Source organism: Calonectris borealis, chromosome 8 (assembly GCF_964195595.1).
Source record: "Calonectris borealis chromosome 8, bCalBor7.hap1.2, whole genome shotgun sequence".
NCBI classification, from domain to species: Eukaryota; Metazoa; Chordata; class Aves; order Procellariiformes; family Procellariidae; genus Calonectris; species Calonectris borealis.
In genome coordinates, this window is record NC_134319.1 from 35,158,566 (window position 1) to 35,179,831 (window position 21,266).

Here is a 21,266-nt window from a genome sequence, read left to right on the forward strand (position 1 = left end):
GCTAGAGGCAAATAAATAAAAATTTTATTAGTCACTCAAGATAATTGACATCTTTTTCTGACTTCCAGTTCTCCCAGTAAATTTTATAGTTATTGAGAATGAGCAAGCAGATTTAATGTGATGGGGAGTAGTACATCCTTCTCTCTAATTTTTTCTCAGACCAACCATTATGAAAGTGCTGAAGCAAACAGTTCCTCGGTCTATCTTCTGGTTCCTGGTATGTAAGTGAAGAAGAAAAAAAAAAAAAAAAAAAAAAGGATTCTGTATTAGAGGCTGGTCTTGTAGCATCTCACTATGACTGAAAGCAGAAGCGACACAAATCTCATGGGAAGCTTTTCTAGTGAGCTTCCCTGTCCATTTTGCAAAGTCAGGAGATGCAGATAAGCTCTTCGGGTTTTCAGAATTCACTTCTAAATCTGATACGCAGTTACAGAACAGTGTTTTTCAGATTGTTTCACACTACTAAGTGTCCCAGGGGGCTGTTTTATGTTTAGTGACGCCTGCAGATTTTTCAGTTCCCCAACAAATTATGTAGGAAAATGGCTTTATACCTGTCTTTCCATTGCATCCCACTGAAGATGGAGACTGGAAAGTACCGCTAAAATAGCTGCCCCTTGTTCCTAGGAAAGGACATAAACTTTGCGAATGATGTTTGCAGCAGAACAACGTTATTCAAATTATGTGCAACTTCACCAATGTCAAATTTGATGTGATAGCTGAAGTCATTGTAGACCTGACTATCAAATAATTTATTTTTTAATCAATTTATTTATTTTTTTTTTTCTTTAAGGACAGGGAAATGCTTGTAACAAATATTTAAGACGATGGTGGTAAACATTCACTTGTTTGCATAGAAGGTTTAAAGGGAGTTTTGAGAAATATTTGCAACCAAGGGTGACTGAGGAAGTGACTTTAAAGAGGAAATCATCCTCCTAAAAAATTAGGAATCTTGGGGATTTTAATTCTCTATTCACAAAGCCCTCATCTGAGAAATGGATGGTTTGGTTGATTTTATTTTTTGCTGTTGCTTTTAAAAATTAATCTGTGAAACACTATTGGTCTTGGCTCACTGGTAAACCATTGCCTGCTCTTATTTTTTCTATATGTTATTTAAAGTGATATCTTAACTGAAAAGCCTTACACATTTGGCACCCACTTACTAAGTGATATAGAGCTCTGGGGGAGCCCTGGACTTCAACGTCAAAGAGAAGATCTCTGGAGATGCTTTCAGATGTGCCAAAGAGCTGCAGAAACCAAAACCCCGGGCTCTGCTAAGGCAGAGTCATTTTTCAAAGTGTCACCTCTCGTTAAATGTTCTGATGTTTGTTTTGTAGTTATGGGAGATATACTAACTCAGTCTTCAAGGGGGGTGTTCATATGCTCCTTAAATATTCCTCAAAATGAGGCAAGCATCCTTCTTCCTTCTCCAGACTGAGGAAGAACGAGTGGAAACTTCAGTACAGTGTTTTATCCATCTCCATCTACTGAGTAGGAGAGCTTTCATAATCGAATGAAAAACATTTCTGATATAGAGTGAGGATTATTGAGAACATCCAAGCTTATTTACTATGCAGCAGTGCCAGCTTGCTTTTGGGATGATTTTATATATTTCGCTTGATCTGTAAAAGGACCTTCCATTTCATGGTCAGGTTGGGAAATCTTTTGCTTACCATTAAGACTGGGTCAGTTATGAAACATTTCACCCAGCAAACGGTGAGAAGAAGCTGGTTTTATTATTCTGGGGCCAGAAATACATCCTGAATTTGTCTGAAACTCTATCAATTTATTGGACACTGAGAAAATTCAGTCCATTTCTAATTTAGAAATGCATTTTTTTTTCTGCTTTCACTGAAATCCTCTGCGCTATAAAAATCTCAGCCCTAATTTACATGGAATGGTCTCTACTTCCCTGCCTCATTGGACATAATACCTTTTTAACTGCTTCTGTAAGATGGGATTGGATCATCTCGTGTTACATCCCAGCTTTATGTAAGAACTAGTATTTCACAGCTGAGCAAGCTCAACGCAGTTTCGTTTTAATTATTACCTATGACTGCCTCTTAGCAACTCTGCCATTATTTGTTAGGCAGGATTAATTAATATTGTCTAGGCAACAGGCTCGAAAGCCACAACTGAAAGGATATCAAGTTGTGTCAGTTCTCAGGGTAAGGTTTTGAAGGTGCTGGAGAACGTATCTGGAGTCACGGCTTTTAGCCGTGTTTCATCGCTCTGTCACGGTTCACTGAAGCTTTTCAGGGCTTAAAACCATACCGAACAATGGATGCTTTCGCAGCCCCGCGGAGCTGGGTTTTTACCCCAAAGCTGTGTGGCTTCTCAGGGTCTCGGTCTCACCTCCCGTCTCTGAAGACCTGCCAGCATAAATTCAGAAATATCCTTATTAGCAGCCGCACGTTATGGTGTTACGCTAAAGCCAGTATGACTTGCACAATGTTTCCTTGATGAATGCTTATGAAAACATTTTCTTTGGGTAGATCTACGGTAGAGGGGAAAGCACGATGAGATGACGTGCGGCTTGGGGAACATGCCTTCTCCCACTGCCACCCCTCTGCACCACGGCGCTCGGCGGGATGGGCATTGCTTTGTGCCCATTTCGGGGGGTGTGTGTTTAAAAAGTTTCATGTGCTCTCATAGAAAAGTCTACCGCAAATGCAGTCCTTTTGCAGAAAATGAATGGGTGTTAAAATTACCTGTCAGCAGGGCAGGTTTGAACACGGATGCTTGCACACACCTACATCCACTACTGTGTAAGCCTGAAGTCATGAGCTACACCTGGTTACCCTGAAAAAATAAAGTGCAGAGCAAGAATGCATTTCCCACAGAATCCTCCTTTACTTTTTGCGAGTATTTTTGGTTTTATCCCGAGACAGAAGGATGAACTACTACTTTGCTACCGTAGTAAGTAAAGATCTGCAAGCAGGATGCTCCTGGTTATGTGACGCTTTGTATCTCCCCAGCGCCTTTCTGGTAACAGCTACTAATTACCAGAAAAAAGAATATCAGGATTACGATTGGTTAGAAGATGCAATGTATTTTCAACTTGCCGTAGCCGTGCCCTGCAATGGGCTAGATCCTCAGCGGGTAGGCAGTGGGCTGGTTTGAAAGTAGATGCTTTGAACACTATTTGCCTTCTTCCCCCAGATTTTGGGTTTCCGTGCTTTGCTTTCTACCTGACGGCTAATACCCGCTGGATAAAATGGCTCGGCTTGCCCAGAGCTGAGGACAAGCAACCAGCACGAGTCAAACCTTGAGTGCCTTGTTCACCTCTCCCGATGGCGAACTGGTGAGATCTCCCAAGCTTTAACATCCCCTCTCTGCTGATGGTGCTCAGCTCCCAACTTGCCCGGGCCACCTCTGGCTGTCTGGTTTCTCTCTCCTCGTGGCTGTGAGCGAATGCTGAGATTTTCAGTGAAGTCTCAGGATTTTCAGCCAAGAAAATCCCAGAAAGGAAAATTTGTGAAAGTCTTGTGCTACCTTTTTCCTTCTCACTGTCTTGACGTCTACTTTCTTGTTTGTCTCATCCCTGAACGGCAGAGAAGGAATGTAGTGGTTGGGTTTTTTTTTTGGTTGAGATCAGTCTCTTGCCAATATTAATGAAAATGTCTGGACTTACAGAGTAAGTAAGTACGGGAGCCACAGGAGATTTTATACTAATTTTAAAAAGTAAGTATCAGAGGAAAAAAAGTACAATTTGAAACCAATCATGTTGCCTCTCAGTATAATGTTCTTTCCAAACTGGGACTCCAGATTAAAGGAAGGGGAGCACTCAGCTCTTTCCAAGGAGAGTTTTTTCCATACGATGTTTCTTTGCGATGCTGCTGCAGTCCTGCCTTGCGTGGCTCTTTTCATGCCTTTTAGCAAAAAGGTTGGGATCTCTCCATTCACCTCTTTTTCTATATTTAGAGTATATAGCTACAGCCTGCTCCTTTCTGTCCTATATATATAAATATTCTTACAACTTGCAGGTTTTCTCCTTTCTGGTCTTCCAAAGGAAACAGGACGTCTTTGCAATGGGCTTTTCCAGAGCTGTTCACCTATTTCAGCAGCTGTGAAGAGCAAGGGACAAGTGATGTGTCCGTGCCCCTCTACCCGGGTTCCCTCTCTCCTTCCCACCCTTCCTGCAGCTTGGTCAAACTACCCGTTGACTTTTCTGGAGTGATGCCGAAAGCTGAAGGGGTATTTTCTTGCAAAGCAGAAGCCGCTTGTGGTAGAAACGTCTCCTGAAATCTGGGTAAAGCGGCTGCCTTGGGAGCTAGTGCTCCAGCGTAAAGGTCAGCGCACGTCCAGCGAGCGTATCAGAAGTAATAAACCTGGCCAGATGCCCGCGGGGCTCCGACTCAGCGCCCGTAAAGACCTCTTACGCAGTGGGCAAGCGAGCAGGTGACGTACGGCAAAAGCCCTTGGTAAAGGTGATGGTGTACGGTGACCTGGTCCCAAAGCACGGAGCTCTCGTGCTCCTTGCTGGACTTCGCTCCAAGGGTATGACTTAAACGCTGAGCCCCCCTCCTTTACCGCATTGCCTTGGGTGAAACAGTTACCTCAACCCAGGCTGGAGAGCAAGTATTTCGCAGGGCAGGTTTCCTCTGAGGAACATTCTTGCCTTTTGTATCATCAGGACGTGCCCCTGCTCAGAGGGAAGGAGGAGCTCCTCCACGATCAAGCTATATCTCATCCATCATGCGCTGAATCCATCCGGACTGGCCCTTCCCTAATTAGGGCAGCAGTCACCCGAAACACCTTCTCCGCAGATGACCTCGCTGCTGCCTTCTCGCTGCCGCGCCTCCCCATCCCGGCGGCAGCGGCCGAGCCCGTCCTCCTCCCGCTGAAGCGACCGGCCTCGTCTTCGCTCTCTCCCTCGCTCGACTTCCCCTCGAACCAGAAATGTGCCAGAAATGAATTAACTTGTAGAGCGAATGAGTTTGGTTATTAAAGGAAAGAACCCCACATTGCTCATACGTGGTCTGCACGTGCCTCTGTTCACCCACAGCCTCCGCGTGCGGCCAGGAGAGGGACTGGAGCGATGCTCTTGGAAGGGTCCTCAGGACATTGCAGTTTTGGGGCTGAAGATGGTCACTGAAGCGATGAGAATGGAGTTTGAAGTTGAGGAGGGTTGCTGGAGATGTTTAGGTGCCTGTGTACAATAGGACTATAAGGGAACTGCACACTGGTGGAGATGGAAGGGAGCTCCAGAGCAGAGGCAGGAGGACTGTTGTATTCCCAGGGCTGGTGGGTCACTGGGATGAGCCTTGGACCAAAGAGGATTTTGGGTGATTGGAAGGAAGGTGACTCTGGGTGACGGACTGTGGCTGTGGGGTTGGTCACTAGGAAGAGGTGCGAGAGGACAGGGCACCAATATTGGGAGGGGGAAGTACTGGAGACAGTCAACAGTGAGGGGCTGAGCACGGAAGGGTGCCGGAGGTGACATTTGGTCAGTGGCTGGGTGGAGGTGGTAGGGGTTGATTGAGCGGTACAAGGTGCATGGTCCCCTCGGCTGTCTCCTTCATAGCTTCCCCTCATTTCTTATCAGAGATGAAAAGGTAGGGCGGCCTCGGAGGTGCTCTTTGTGGGAGAGAACACGTTGCACCAACTCATGCAATTCCTGCCTCTGCTTTTATCCAGCACACCGCTGCTCTTGTCCTAGCCCCACTGCCCATCTTCCCAGCTTGCATCACCCTTCGCAAAGTTAGACAGTAACTGTGACAGAGATAAGGAGGCAGGACCTCGTGCAGAGGGAAGGGGGTCAGCGAAGCGGCTGTCACAGCTCCAGTTTGCTGCCTGACAACAGGAACAAGCTACCGCTGCCGACAACGCGCAGTGCAGAGACCTTGCCCGGTGGCTGCTGTGTCCCGAAGCAGTTTCCCCTAAGCTTGCAGGGAAACGCCTACGGACGGCTCTTCACACTCCAGTGGCGAAGGGAGGTTGCGTACAGCAGCTTGGTGTTGTGCAACTCCAAGACTGGACTTTCTCTCTAAAGCACCTGGGTCCTCAAGAGAGAATTGCCAGCATCTTTACTACGTCTCTAGGGATGTCACAGTGAAATTGCTTTTTTCTGGTGACCAAAGGGGAAAAAAACCCCATATTTGGATGATTTAAGTTACAGGCATCTTGGGTTTAAGGCATGAGAGAATTTAATGGTCTTAGTAATTCCCTGGAATTCTCCAGTTAATAAGATGAAAGGGTTGTTTCGTACTAAATATTACTGAAGGAAATCACAAGCAAATGAGCCCATAGAGGTAATGTTTTCAATTTATTTATATAAACAATTGCATTTTAAAAACATTCTTGACCTACAAAAATAAAGTGAAAAACAATTCACAGAATTTTAAATAAATAATCTCAAACATACACATTTATTATGAGCAACTTGAACCCAGCCAAACCCAGCAGGTTGGGTCACAGATAAGCGACTGTTGAAATGTGGCTGCAGAGTACAAAATGCAGAGTGAACATGATTCCTTTCGAAGCAGCTTACATCTTAACTCAAGAAATTCATGAGGAATTTCTCTTTACCTACACCGAAATAACTAGATCTGTCCAGACTTGTCTCCCTTTGACTCTAAGCCAAACACTTTTCCTTGTTAACGGCAGCAGGGCACTCTGAAGAAGCCTGTTCCAAAAATGGATCTGAATGACAATTACATGTTTAACAAGTGTCCAAGCAGTCTTCACTTATTAGCATATACAGTACTGACCACCTTTTAATACCACTTATTGAAGTTTTTCCCTTCTTCATGCTTCAAATAGAGAAAGGAAAACAAATGCCCTTCTTTCTCCCAAAGCATTCATACCAAAGACCACTTCCAGTCAGTCACTGGTATTGATCACTATAGGAGATCGCGATTCAGCTATTCACGCTAACAATTACAAACTTACACAGCATAAGGTAATCGGTGTCTCTAAACAAATCAACAGAAACAGAAGTCACAGTCAAACTATACTATGCCAGAGCTATTACAACGCACGAACCTCTACAAGTGCTTGAGAGATTCAGATGAAACATAAAACTCAAGTCCTTCTCCACAAGAAGCCAAGGAATTTTGGGCAGGGGTACAGAATACCAGGTTGCTGCTCTATTCCAGTCTGAAGTGACTTTTTCTTTTTACCTATAGTTCCCCAGCTGTTTTTATGGGAAGATCATCTTCTACATTTCCTCTCTAGAAATTAAAAAAAGATACCCTTATGTGCAAAGTTTGAAGTGCTGGTACAAGATCCTGTGTAACTTCTTATGTGCCCGGATGAGACTAGGTATTTTAGTGCTGGATCAGGACAAATATGTCCAGGAGATTTTGTGCTAGCTCGCCAGTTTTAAGCAAGCTTAAGCCACTTACTTAAAATGCCTCTGTTTATAAGTTATAAACAAAACATTATCCCTCCTCCCCCCAATAAATAGAACTAAGTCACAAGCATGGCTTGTGCACATGGACATAAGACACCTTCAAGTCTTGGTGCCTTGAAGTTTTGCTAGATCTACTCTGTACTCATTTCGCGGCTGCGTATGTTTACACAGCTTCTCAGTTTTCACTGTTCCCCAATAATCTCCGTGTTTTGGGTACACAAGGCTATACTATAGTCACATCCTTAACTAAAGCTATACTGTCCATTTGTCCTTAAAGTGACAGAGATTAAAATTACATTATCAAGTAGACCAGAGAACTACAGCTATGAAAAGAATACCAATACTTTGGACTAAGTTTAAGACCCCCCCAAAACTTGCACAATAAAACATCTGTATCGGAATACAAGCAGCCTTGTATTGCAGCCCGGAAGTCAGTTATTTCTAACCTCAGTACCTTATTATCATCCTCTTACACAAGTAATACTTCTGTGACATATGCTTCAAAACCAAGTAGGATCCAAGAGAAGTTCTATTTTCTTTAAATAACTAAATTTTAAAAAGTATAATGCCACATGAAAGTAGATTTACACATAAAAACAAACATATAAGTTACTATACAAAGTGCCTTATTTGCAATGAAGGAGAGGTAGTATCAACAATAGATGCAACACGTTTTCTGACTTTACGTAAATAAGTGAGTCTCAAGTATATGTATTTCTTGTTAATCTTGGAGTGCTCATACTGAATTCATAATCTTTTCTGGCAGTTTTTCATTAAGTCAAGTTTTTCTTGTACTTTTAGTTCAATAGCCTGTTTGCAAGTTTAAGAAGTTGCTGAGGGAATAACTCGGTTTTGTAGTGTTCTGTGACCTATCAAGTGAAAAGACAAAAAAACCACCAACACCCTTTGTCAAGTATTAAAATAACATTAAAAAAAAGTTGGAACCTTTGTCCACTTTGGAATACGTAGTTCTGTTACAGAAGACTTTAAACAAGGGATTCACCACTGTAGAGCTCAAACACAGAAAATCCCTTTTGTAAATGGAAGCCTTACCCGAGTAAGGAATCTAGGGCAACCCCCGCAATGAAGATGCTCAAGTTCTTTTTTTTTGTTTTTAAACACTAAGCCATAAATAGAATAAATTATATTAGTTAAATAAATAAATAGATAGATGGATTTTTACAACTCAGCAGATCGCTCTTTCAGTAGTAGTGTGGGGTTGATATCTTCCATTGCTGTTTTTGAGGTACTAACATTAATAGTTGCCTCTGTGGGTTCAGGATTTAAGATGTGGAAAGCAGTGAAAGGACAGCCTTTCACGTTGTTGCAGATGAGCTTCTGTAAGGAGGCAGTGTTGATTATTTCAAAGCCCACTTTTCCACCGAAGGTGCTAGGCTTCCAGTACTCGGGGGAGCAGATAGCATTTCCCATCAGTCCTTTCAGAGAGAAGGGTGCTCCAATCTCCACCATTGTTTCACCAAAGATGGCACCTGGTCGTGGCTTTTCTACAAGAAGGCCTGGGTACAGCTCCATAGCATCAATGTCTCCATAAAGCTCCTCCAGTTCAGCTGCCATTTCTTTTTCTCCTGTAATTATTGATGAGTAAAAACCGTAAGTGGAAAAAAATCCTATTTTCATTGCAACGCTATCCTGTTCAAGTCCAGTAATAGCACTGCAGGACCCTGTTAGCCGTTTTAAGAAAAGGGCCCTTGTTTGTTAGAAAGGATGAAAACCGTTACCTGTAAGTTCTTCGAATGATTTGAATGGTTTCAACATGAAGCGTTTCCTGTACTCATTCAAGGACTGGTATCGCATTTGTCTGCTTTGGTCAATTGAAGCCTTTGCTACTTTCTGTACTGCAGCAGGAACATTTTTCCCACCAGCAACCTATTTAATAAAGAGGAAAAGTAGTAAGATCTCCCGATAAGAGTCATGAGGAAGTTGTGCCTTTGTAGTACATGAGTAGTTTTGGATAGCTTTATTCTACCCCCTTGTCCCACCCCCAGTTTATATCTCTATTGGTTCACTAGCAACTTGAGAAAGTACCTACCCTGCCAGCTCTTTGCTTGGAGAAAGATTTCACCATATGGGAAAGGCCATGTTCCAGCATTATGGAGTTGTTGTAGAGGAACTGCTGGAAAGTGTACTCCTGGTCGTGTATCTGGAAAGTGTCAGGCAGAAGTGGGTGCCAGTGGTAGAGGGTATTGAATTCAGCTGCAATTCGGTTCTGGTATTGAAATCGCTGGTTGAACAGCAGCTCAGGATCAAACTTGAGTTTGAAGTGGTAGCCACTCAAGTGTTGCACATAGTCCTCAATAACGATCTTGATTGTCTCTCCTGTTGGTCAATGAAACAGAAGAGAATATTGCTACTTGTTCCCTGAGAAGCTTTAGGTGGTTACCCTGCTCTGAGAGAAAATACCATTTCTGAACCGTTCTAAAAAAAAAAATACTACAGTGATCAGGATAACACCATGTTGAAGTGTTTGTTATCTCTTACAGAAAATGATTCACACATTTCATGTGACTAGGAGTAAGGGATGGAACTAAAGATCCCAAGAGTTTTCGGCTGCGGAAGAGAAGTGTTTTCTATAGCTTGCTCCCCTCTCCCCTGCCAAGATACACTTCCTTGAATGCTCCACCGAACAGCACACATCAGTATCTACATTGTGTTCAGCTATACAATACTCTCTAGGATAGAGGTAGGGGATAATGAAGAAAGTTGGTATCTGAAAGCAACTCTCAGCTTCTGAGCTGCTTAATAAAATTGTCCTAGTTTACTGTTTCAGTCACAGTTTGGGCAAGGTCTCTTCGAGCTTAGTGTACGCCACCATTTACATAAAACGAAATACCACTGAACAGATAATTAGACAGGCGAAGTATGTAGAATTACATTTTACATAACTTCCTGAACTTTAGAGTTAATCACAGCCTTTCTTTTAAAGCATACCTGAACTGACCCAACCCTAGGGGAAAAAACCACGAAGAACCCACAAGATCTGAGAGTCTGAGGTCATCTAGCTTCACACGCTTTCTCCCTGAGAAATGAACCTTAGCTTCCTGCCTTTTCACTGCTTCCAGTTCTGTTTCCCTTAGATAAGGGAATTAAGTATCACTTAGCTCAGTTGTCTTCAGTTCTGTCTTTAACATAGCTGGGAGGAAGCTGTATCTTAATACAGTCCCAGTGACGGGTCATGAAGGCTCAGATTATGCCCTCACACACCAATTTAAGTAATAGCTTTTCCCCTTACTGCACCTACTGCAGCTGCAGTAGATAATGGGTAGAAGTGTCACGCTCGAGAGAAGGTGAGAGTTGCATGTAGTAGAAGCGACACTCACCTATCAATATCAGTCTAGTAGTTTGGAACAGCTGCTCATCATCCCACTCCGGATGCTCCTGTTTCAGGATGTCACAGACCCGGTTGTGTTCCCTCAGCCATATCGTAGCGTACATCATCAAGCCTGGGACCAAACCAAACACCTCCTGCCCGACGGAAAACTGCAAGTGTTCAGGTATGTGAGGAGGGTAGATCATCTCTGCCTGACTGTCCTTCACCGTTGGTGGATACATTTCGCCGTCAATCATCTGCCGGGAGGAGGGAGAAAGAACAAAACAAGAGAGTCGTAAGCTATAATGCGTATGAGTTAAGCTGTGTTGATTTTGGTAGTACTGACTTTAGGCTTACACTTTAGATCCATTACACCATGCAGAGTGCTAGTTTTAGGAAATATATGTCATCCAATAAGAGAGCAGGAGTTCTGAGGTAAGCCATACCTGGTATTTTAGCTTTCCATCCTTTAGAAGTCTCAGTTTAAGTTGTCTCTCCAGAGTCTCTCCATAAATATGGTTCAAGTCAACCTATAAAATAAAAGCATTTGGAACATGAAGCCAAGCCACATTTTTTGCTATTTTAGGATAGGTCCCACTTCTATGGATGCCAATAGGAGCTCATCCCTTAGATGTTTACCTTTAATTATATTATTGTTACCTTATAAGTATCATGCACTGATATTTAAGATGAAGCCAAATTATTTCCTGGCAACTGGAGCCATCTCTGCATAAGAGCAAGTTTTTAAATTGACTGACAGTTGAAGAGGACTCTGTTTAAAGTGTCAGCAGCTTTCTATAATGCAGACAGCTCTTTGTATATACACACATATTTTATAGCTCTCCATTTTAGACATACACACTACACTTACGCTGAAGAACTCTTTATCCAAAGGCTGCCTGTTTTGTAGATATAGATCCTAAATCCAAGTCTGCTTTTGAAGTTCTTTTTAAACTAAGTCTCTTCAATTAGCAGCACACAAGATACTTTACAGTACTAGATACAGCTCTTCGCGACCGACAGAAAGAGTCCAGAGCCACCGAGTATCCAGAACTTATCTAGCATGCTTTAGGTGAAAGCAGATTCTTGAGAAGAATAAAAAAAGTCATACAGATCACTGTGCAGGTATTTTAAACAGAACCATGTGCTTTGCACAAGCGGTTCTGACCCAGGAAGAGACGCTATCGAGTGCTGGAGTTTTGCCTAAGAAGAAGTTACAGAAGGCGTAAGCCATCGGTTTGTGGCAAACAGTGTTGCACGGTACATGCACCAGTGTTTGTGTACCCCGACAACCCGTACTATCCCGCTCTAGCTGCTCAGTAGCTCCTAAGAACTAAGTGCTGTGTTCAAGTTACAGAGCTATGATCGTACCCCATGGCCGAGAGCTTTAGTGAAGGCAGGTCCTTTCTTGTGGTCCGTCTTAAAGAACTGATGAGTGAAGTGTTGGGCAAAGAATGTGAACATCATATTTGTGCCTTGTGGGTCAGGAATAAATTTCTTCCTTAGCAAAAACTTCTCCACAATCAGCTTTGAATCTGGGAGCTCTTTCTTACCTGCGAGAGAAAGAAACAGTGAGATATTCAAGACAACTATGTTTATGCAATACTTAATTTTGTTCCTAACAACAATAACTCTTAAGACTTTCAATGTATTACTGAAGGATAGCAGCATACAAATATGGGAATTATGTGCTTTTCTATGCTCACTTTCCTGATTTTATTAGAAACTTCTACATTCCCTGTTGTTAGCATGTAACTCAATAACGAGAGCCAGAATAGTTATCTTTTAGGTCTTTACACAGTGCATCCAAAACATGGCTATTCTTAAAGCCAATTACACTGAAAAAAAGTTATAGACAAGCCAATTACACTGAAAAAAAGTTATAGACAAGACATGGTGTTTTCTAAGAGGATAAGCAAAGCAGAAATTCCTAGAGGTGAACATTACGCATCTGGTTTATTCCTTACCTTTAACACCCATTGGTGTTGGGCAGTCAAGTCCTACTGGTGGAAGGCTTCTTGTGTAATAGGAAAGATTGGAATAGACTTCCCAGCTTTTGTAACTATAATCACCATTGTAAGTTGGTGGGCTGTCAATCAAGTGTGATCTTGCTGGAAAAGAAAAAAGTATTTGATTTCTTTAAACTGTACATTTTAGTCCCAAAAAGTAAATCGCAAGGCCAGATCTTTTCCATATATATTTTGGCAGCAGTTGCATTGACAAATTCCACACATATCAGTTACTGATGTTAAATGGGATTACAGTTACTGAATAACAGAACTGGGTCCTGGATTATCAGCTGCATCCAACTATTAACATGGGCAATTTAGTGCAAAGTTTATGCTAGCAAAATCCTGGATTCTACCAGAGATTAAAGCAAAATTCATTTCCATTTCAAAGCACATTTCATACAAGTCTGCAATCATGCAGAAATGTTAAATTTTGGTTAGAGTGTTTTTACCTTAGTGCATTTTAGCTTGCTAACTTTATATATGGACCAACCAAGTACAATATTCTGGAGTCCTATGAGGAACTTCTGCCAGTTAGAAGGGCTAGAAGGGAGAATTCATACTTACACGTTAATACATATCTCATAATAGCATCTCGTAAGAAGGGAATGTTGTTCACGATATTCCAGGCTCCTTTGAAGTGGGTGAGGATGTAGTGGACAGTATTCGGCGAAGGTTTCAATGTTAGCCTCAGCCACGTGAAGAATTCCGCTGTGAGCATTGATGGAAAGATTATTCTAAGTTAGCTATTGAGAATAACCTGCAATCCTCAAACTGAATTCTCAGATTTCATTTCCATGAAAAGAGATTTAAGATACTTACGTGTCGTACAGTTTTCCCCATAATATCCTGTCCTTGTGCAGTCACATTCATACTGATCAAATCCCGTCGTCATGCATACTCCTCTGTTCTGACATGGGTTTGAGCAGCAAGGGTTGGCTGGAATGAAAGCAAATGCTCCGATTAGGGTCTCGTAGGGCTACACTGGGGTTGTCCTCTCACTAAGCTAGTTTTTCAGGAGCAGGCAGACAATGCCCTGAAGTTTAATGCTTATTAAAGGGAGGCAGGAAGACAAGAGAATGAGCATCCATTCTCTTTAGGCTACTGCAGGTAATTGTTATTAACAAAAGCACAGGAATTTGCCTGTGTTTCCTGACGGCAATAAGCCCCCTCAGAAGGGTTGGGTTGTCTCCCCAGGCCAATGGGGGCCTGACATCCTTTCTACCATATATCAAGTATGCGAGAAATCACAAAAGAACAGAGAACATTAAAAAACCAAATTATTAAATCCACCTGCATGGAAAGAAGAAAAGAAAACCCCATCCGTGGTTTGAATCACGATTCACCCGCGGCCGGACCCGGACCCGGACCCGGACCCGCTCCCGTGAGGTGACTCACCTGCGTGGCCGGCAGCCAGGAGGGCGGCCAGCAGGGCGCAGGGCACGATCATGTCCCGGCGGGGCTCTCGCTGCGGCTCGGCTCTGCGGGTGCTCGGCTCTGCGGGTGCTCGGCGCCGAGAACCCAGTGCCGTTCCCAGGTAGGCGCCCGCCTATTTATCCCCGGCGCCGCCAAGTGAGTCATCCCCTCTGCGCCCGCCCGCCGGAAACTATCAGGAAACAGGGGATTTCGCTCCGCCGGCCCGGCCCGCCCCGCCGCCGCCCGCTCCCACCTGCGCGGGCCCGGGCCGCCTGCCCCCGGCCGCCGTCACGCCGCGGCGGGGGCGCTGAGGTGGCGGAGGACGTGCGGCGGCCGAGCCGAGCCGGGCCGCGGCGCGCGGGCTGCTCGCGGCTCTTCCCGCCGGCAGCCGCGGGGGGCGGGCGCTGAGGGGAGCACCCGGCCCTTGGAGCCCCCGGCGGCCTCCGGCGCCCGGGCTCGTCCTGTCCCCCTGGGGGCCGCCGGCCTCTCCTCGGGGCAGGGCGGCGGGCGGCCCCCCTCACCCGGCCGCCCCGGGCCTCGGCGCTTCGCGGCGGCTCGCCTTGTGCCCAACGACAGGGCCCAAAGAGGTGCCGAAATCCCCCCCCCCCCCGAGTTTTCTGACCCCCCAAACTGCCCCTTTTCCAAGCGATGCTTCCAAAACGCAGCTCGTCGCCGCAGCTGCCCGCCGTGGGGCTCTGCCCGCGGGGGAAAAGGCGCTTTCCTGACTGAAAAAGTGCAATGAAAACTCTCACCCGGCAGGAAAAACGAAGCGGGCAGCAGGCAGGATACCATTCGTATCCTACCGACGTTTGGGTTCCCCCCTCTGCCTGACACAGCAATGAGGGCTCTTGCTCCGGGTTTAGGTTGTTAATGAGGTAATCTTAATACGTTCGTTAACGAAGTGGTCGGAGGACTTTTTTCTCCATTCGCGCGAAAGGGGGCTCACTGCAGGGCTCTTGTGTTGCAAGTGAACGCGCACGGGGGGGAGAAGGGAATGCTGAGCGTATTTCATTGTATTTCTCTATGTTTATGTTTCTGATGAGACCAAATCCCGTTATTAGGCATCTTACTTTGAAACGACCGGTGACTTTTCCCCAGTGCTTCTGCTTTAAAATACCCCCCACCGCTCTGTGTAGTCGCTTTGTAAACAAATCTTTGCTCACTTCCTTCAGTGCTGCATGGATTTTGCCGTTCGAGGATGCTTTACTTTTTTGTCATAGATTGTTTTTTTTTAATCAGTACGCTCTACTACTATTTTTAATCCTCGTTGCGCGTGGAAGATGTATTATGAAACAAGTAGGATGTAACGCGGTTGTGTAATTCTCGACAGCGTGGTGCTGGGGGCGTGCGGCAGTCGTCCCGTCGCTCGCACTTTTGCCCTTGATGTCAGCATTAAACACCAAAGGGAAAAAAATCCATTGCTGTTTCAATAAAAATATCTTCTGAGGTCTGATGCTGATTGTGTTTAAATTGCAAATCGGTGACTTACAGAAAGTGGATTGGGTTCAGTTTAAACAAAATCTTATTTTTGGCCCAGAAGAATTGTATTGTGGTTAGTGAATAATTTGTATACATCAGCAGTAGGTCATCCTAGATGTTTTAGGGAATGGTGCACGAAGGTCTGTAATCGCATGATTCTTCTGGCATAGGAAAAGGCACTTATATATTTATGTATTTACATGCATATGTGTAAAATACTACGGGCCTTGGCCACGTGCTGGAAGCAGAGGATGTCCGTGGGGAGCCTGTTCCTGCGTGAACCGCGGGTCGCTGCAGGCTGGGGCTACGTGCAAGTCTTGTAACTGTTGCTCAGTCTTATCGAGTGTGAAAGGGGGATGTTTCGTTCCTGCATTACGAGGTGTATGAGCCAAATTGACTAATTATGAAACACTGGTAATGTCCAGCAGAACAGGGTGTAGAAAGGGATGCATGGTATGCACAATGCCGTAGATCAAGGGTCTGGCTTCGTAGATTTTATATGTGCGTTTTACACTGATTTTATTCCATTTTAAAAAGCTTTTACTGATGCTGTTAGATAATAAGACTTTACTGAAAACACTAGGCAAGTGAGACGTTATGTTTTAATAAGGTGCATAGGAAAATGTAAATGCAGAAAATGTTTCTAGGGTGTAGAACCAGCAAGGGGAAAACTGAACTAATTGTGTGGAGCTAGAGAATGACCCCTAAAATGATAATACAAAGCTAACTATGCTATGATTAGGAGGGCCCTGGGGATAGAGGTAGCTGATACTGCTTAAAGTTTTCGGTTATTATAAATAACCAATGTGCAAACCAAGCAACAGGGCAGAACTTCAGCCTTGGCAGAGGACGCTTCTCCTTGGGAAGCGGCGCTTTTTGCAGCTAAAAAAACAGTCAGCAGACTTCACCTTCCACCCTACCCTACATACGGTGCAACGTGAGCTCTCTGTAAGTCTGTTTTCGGCTGGGGAAGGCCACTCGTTCGCCTGATAGCTGCAGTATAACTGCAAGGATTCTTCAGCTTTCCAAGATGATGGAAAATCAGGGAGATATGATAGTGCTGTTTTTCTGAAGGCTGCCTTTCCCCACTTGTTTTGGGATTGTCTATAATAAAGAACTGGTTATATGTTGGAACGGGAGTTTTTCTTAAAAATAAAATAGTTTGCTGTGGCAGGATTCACCACCAGGTGGAGATTTTATGCATCAACTAACAAGTGCTCTTTTTTTTTTTTTTTAGCATATAAACCATCTTTGCAAAAAATCAGTATTATTTTTACTTCTGCGAGAGTTATTTTAAGTACCCTCTGGTCCAGATGAAAGCAGTCTGTGGAACAGAGGAGCTTCCTCAACCTCAACGTTTTTACATTGGCTGAAATTTCTGGAGGAGGTGTGTTGTGGTTTAACCCCAGCCGGCAACTGAGCACCACGCAGCCGCTCGCTCACTCCCCCCCGGTGGGATGGGGGAGAGAATCAGAAGGGTAAAAGTGAGAAAACTCCTGGGTTGAGATAAAAACAGTTTAACAGGTAAAGCAAAAGCTACGTGCACAAGCAAAGCAAAACAAGGAATTCATTCACTCCTTCCCATCGGCAGGCAGGGGTTCAGCCATCCCCAGGAAAGCAGGGCTCCATCACGCGTAACGGTTATTCGGGAAGACAAACGCCATCACTCCGAATGTCCCCTCCTTCTTCTTCTTTGCCCAGCCTTATATGCTGAGCATGACGTCATATGGTACTGTTAAAGGGTGAGCGAGTCTTGCTGATCACTCCTTGGCTCTCCAGTCGAGGAATCAGCTCATAGATGGGAATCAGGGAATCTCGGTTGGTGCGGTATTGTCGCCGGTGCACCGTTGTGGGAAGAAATGTTCTAGGGAAGGAAATAATTCCCCCCTGCTGGGATGGGGGAGAGAATCAGAAGGAGGGGGACCCCGCGACAAGGTGATTCCCTGAGAGCTGGTGCTACTGCATTTTTGCACTGACTCCTGAAAATCACGGCAAATGCTATTGTTCTAATAATAATTATTTTTCTGAGGTGGCATTTCTGTAGAAGGGAGATTGAGGCTTTGCAAAGCCCATCGCATGTCTGCCTTGCAGGGTGCGTACAGCCTTTACGCATAGTTTTCAAAGCAACAAAATCTTTCCAGCAAATGCCTCTTCCCCCCCGATGATTTTCATTTGTTTTATCTGTAGCTATGGTTCAGTAGGAAAAATTAGTAAATCCCTCATTTCTCATCGGGAATATTTGCACCCCTGAAGTGAAATTCGTCTCTGCCATTCTGGGACGTTTCTTAACAGCTGCACATGGAAATTAAGTCACAATTCTCTACATAGTGGAATATGAGCTGATACAGATTTTTTTGCCCCAATAGTAGGTAGAACCCCACATGACCTGTTTTCGACAACTGTTAAGGAAGCAGGAGGATTCACTGAGTATTACTGCCCTCTTTTGCTGGACGTTTGTTTCTTACTGTATGACATGAGAAGTGATGATATGCAGCTCATTTTTGCTCTTCTTACTGTTTAGATGATACCTTATTTGAGAATAAGCTCTATTAATTTAATCATTTGCAATCCAAGCTGCATAAAGCTCTGTTTTGTAACCAAACTTCGCAAGGTTAAGCTGTCATTAGAAATTGTTAAATAAAAGACAGGAAAAAAATTGAGTAATTTTAAGTAACTTGGATGTAAAAAGACAAATGGATCGTTTGGAATACTTTTTGTTTTTCCAAAATTTCAAATTGTAGCTATCAAAAATGCATTTGAACAAATACTTGAACTACCAGATTATATTGCGCTGTTAAAAAATAATTTTTAAAATGGCTTTGTCATCAGATGCATGGGAATGACTCCCAGGGGCTTTCACTGTGAGCTGGATGCTGCCTATGTCAGAGGAATGTGCTAAACAAAGGGAAGATGAATTAGGATTTATAACTTGCTGGGAAAAAAAAAAGTTGTTTATAATATTGCCACTTTATAGTCATAAATTACCTCCCCAAACTGGTTTAAAAATCAAATATTAAGACTTTTTAACGCATTTTTGCTTGTCTGTTGTTTTCTAGCTGTCCTCTCTTTCTATATGCTCTAAGAACTTAAGGTTCTTAGAGGGCATGTGAGTTTGTTCTTGTTTTGCATCATATCTGGTGAAAATAACAAAATAATCTACCTTTAATTTGCAGACCTGTTAAAATTGTGCCCATAGAGAGTGAAAGGATTTTGTTGTGTATCTTAGAGTTAAAGAATCCCTGGGAAGATTGCTTTTCCAGGGAAAAAGCTGCATCTTCTCACTGGTTTTTCTGTTCCCTGACGAGTTGATTGCACAGCACGCTTTGGAGTTGAGATGAAGCAGAGCACCAGTAGCTGTCTGGGTGCCAGGACGATTTTGATTTCTGCTGCGTTTCACCTGCATAGTGGGTCTGGCCACGTCCAAGATCCGGAGGACTCACAGAAAGGCTCTGACAGAGCTGTGCCATCCTGAATAGTCTGGGGAGAGAGCATGAGACTGCAAAGACTGCTTGTGGTCCCTAGCGAGGTGCTGATAAAGCGAGCTGCTCATCTCCACTTTAGTGAGCACCCAGTATTTTTCTAAAACAGAGAGTAGATGATGCACATATTAAATAAAGGCATATTTATATTCGTAGTTACGAAGATCCACATAAGAGCCTTGTCAGGTTTGTCTTCACCACAAGCTCAGAGGTGTAACGTGCAGTTATGTGAAACGTGGTATTTGTGACACATGCACAGACATGAGTGAAATATTTATAGGTACTCTGTAAAACGGAATGAAAGAAAACACTTTTATTCCTTATCCATTGTTTGCATTTACAGGTTTCTATTAAAACGGAAAAATCGTCCAGCCAATAGATTGTATGGGATCCGTGCGTTACGTGGAAAGAACATTGGTAAAGCAAAGACTCCTCATATGAGCTGGTTCAAAGGAGTAAATGGAATTCAAATCAGTGGGGCTCTTTGCACTTAAACTAGCAGTGAATTTATCCTCAAGCCTTTTTAATATATTTCAAATGTTTTCCCTTCCTTTGTCATTGTGGGAATCTCATCATCATGTTTAATAGTGCAGTAATTTCCTGGCAGGCGAACCAGCTTTATTTCTTCAGTTTGTACTTTTCTGCTCTTTTATTGCAAAATATGCTCAATCTGAAGTTTGCTATCACAGAAAATTTTAATACGTTGCATCCGAAGCAAAAACGCACTCCGAGGCTGATGGGTACAAAGATACGATAACAATTCTGGATGTTCTGAAAACGTTCTTGAAAATCTAAGGACCTTAGGAGGAAGTCGATGTCTTTAAGCTTCTTTTGCTGCCTTCTGCTAATCAGAAATGTGTTAACAGAAGTGTTTGGTTATGTAGTTGCTCTAAACTTTCATGTAATCACCCCCTGGTTTGTCTGGCCAGGCAACTGGGCTGCCAGTTCTCTGCCTCTTTATTCTGTGTCCTCATGGAGCGCTCTGGTCATTTGGGTCCCGGTTTCATTGGCACCCCTAGGTTCTGCTGGAAAACAAAAATACTCTGTTATCTGGATTTAAAACAAGGGAGGTTTATTTATTTTTCCAGAAAAATCCCAGTAAAAAGGTACCTCATTTGTGAAGTTTCTAGACTACTGCAATTTTGTTATTGTTGTCTGGAACACAAAAGACATTTGTTCCAGTCAAAAATGCGTATGAATATAAAGTATGTGAGATCTGGGAACTGGACTGCCTTGCACCCAACAAAAATACCATGGACAGTGATTGGCAAGAAATGCCTGTGGACGGGCTCTGGCTGCCTCCACAGACCTGTTTCGGGGAGACAAGGAGCATGAGGTTGAGGAGGGAGGTCAGTTAAATGGGGTAACTATGGGCATTGATCATTGCTTAGGAAAATGGGAGTATACCTTATTATCCAAATTAGTTTGGGTTGGGTTTTTTTTTTTCCTCCTGCAATTATCCAAAAAAAAGTGTACAAAAAATAGGCAGATGGCACGAAAAGCTACGGCTGATTTAGGCAAGACCTGAGCATGTTTGGGCCCCCCCTTTTTTTTTCCCCCCTTTTCAAAGTAGCGTACCTTTGCACTCCAGCTACTGAAGAAGACACATAAATCCACTGCTTGTGTTTTATTTGGGAGCCAACAGGAGTTTTGGGGGATGCTTTCCAATATAGAAGATTGTCATTTCTATCATTAACATCTGCTTGGAGTAAACCCCCTTCAGGTAATGCTTTCCGTGCTTCTCGTTTTATTAATGTCTCCGAGTTCTTGTTTTAATCCTCTGACATTCTTGACAGATTCAGTTAAGAGTCAAAGGCTGGAGTGAAACTAAGGTGAAAAGAGTGACTTTACATCAAATTTAACTTGTGAGACGAGATGTGAAATGAGACACCTTACACTTCATCTTCATCGTTCTGGATCGTGGCCAGGTTTCTCCCAGGTAGGCCTGTTTGCTTTGCAAGTTCTTTGCCAGTTACCTGTATTATAACATGGCTATAGGGCATCTGCACACTTCTTGGTACGTGGTAAACATCAATTTGTCACAAAACTAGAGAGAAAAAGAACACAAGAATTGCTCATTAATAACAGCTAAAATTTGAATCTCCGCCTTATCCAAAGCAAGGTTGAGCTCTTTGCTTTGGGAGGTGACTAGACATTGAATTCACGTTATTTTAAATGACAGTTAATGAATGAAGCTTCAG

General features: G+C 43.6%; 1 protein-coding gene across 1 annotated transcript; it reads right to left on the reverse strand.

Annotated features, from left to right (window-relative positions):
* Positions 1-8,533: 8,533 nt before the first annotated feature.
* Positions 8,534-13,622, reverse strand: PTGS2 (prostaglandin-endoperoxide synthase 2). The gene is made up of 9 exons (XM_075157084.1): positions 13,514-13,622; positions 13,259-13,402; positions 12,650-12,793; positions 12,054-12,235; positions 11,129-11,212; positions 10,693-10,939; positions 9,405-9,691; positions 9,094-9,241; positions 8,534-8,940 (listed from the first exon to the last, which is right to left on the reverse strand). Exons 1-9 carry the CDS (start codon positions 13,584-13,586, stop codon positions 8,534-8,536), a joined length of 1,716 nt encoding a protein of 571 aa, XP_075013185.1. The 5' UTR covers positions 13,587-13,622.
* Between the last annotated feature and the right edge of the window lie 7,644 nt (positions 13,623-21,266).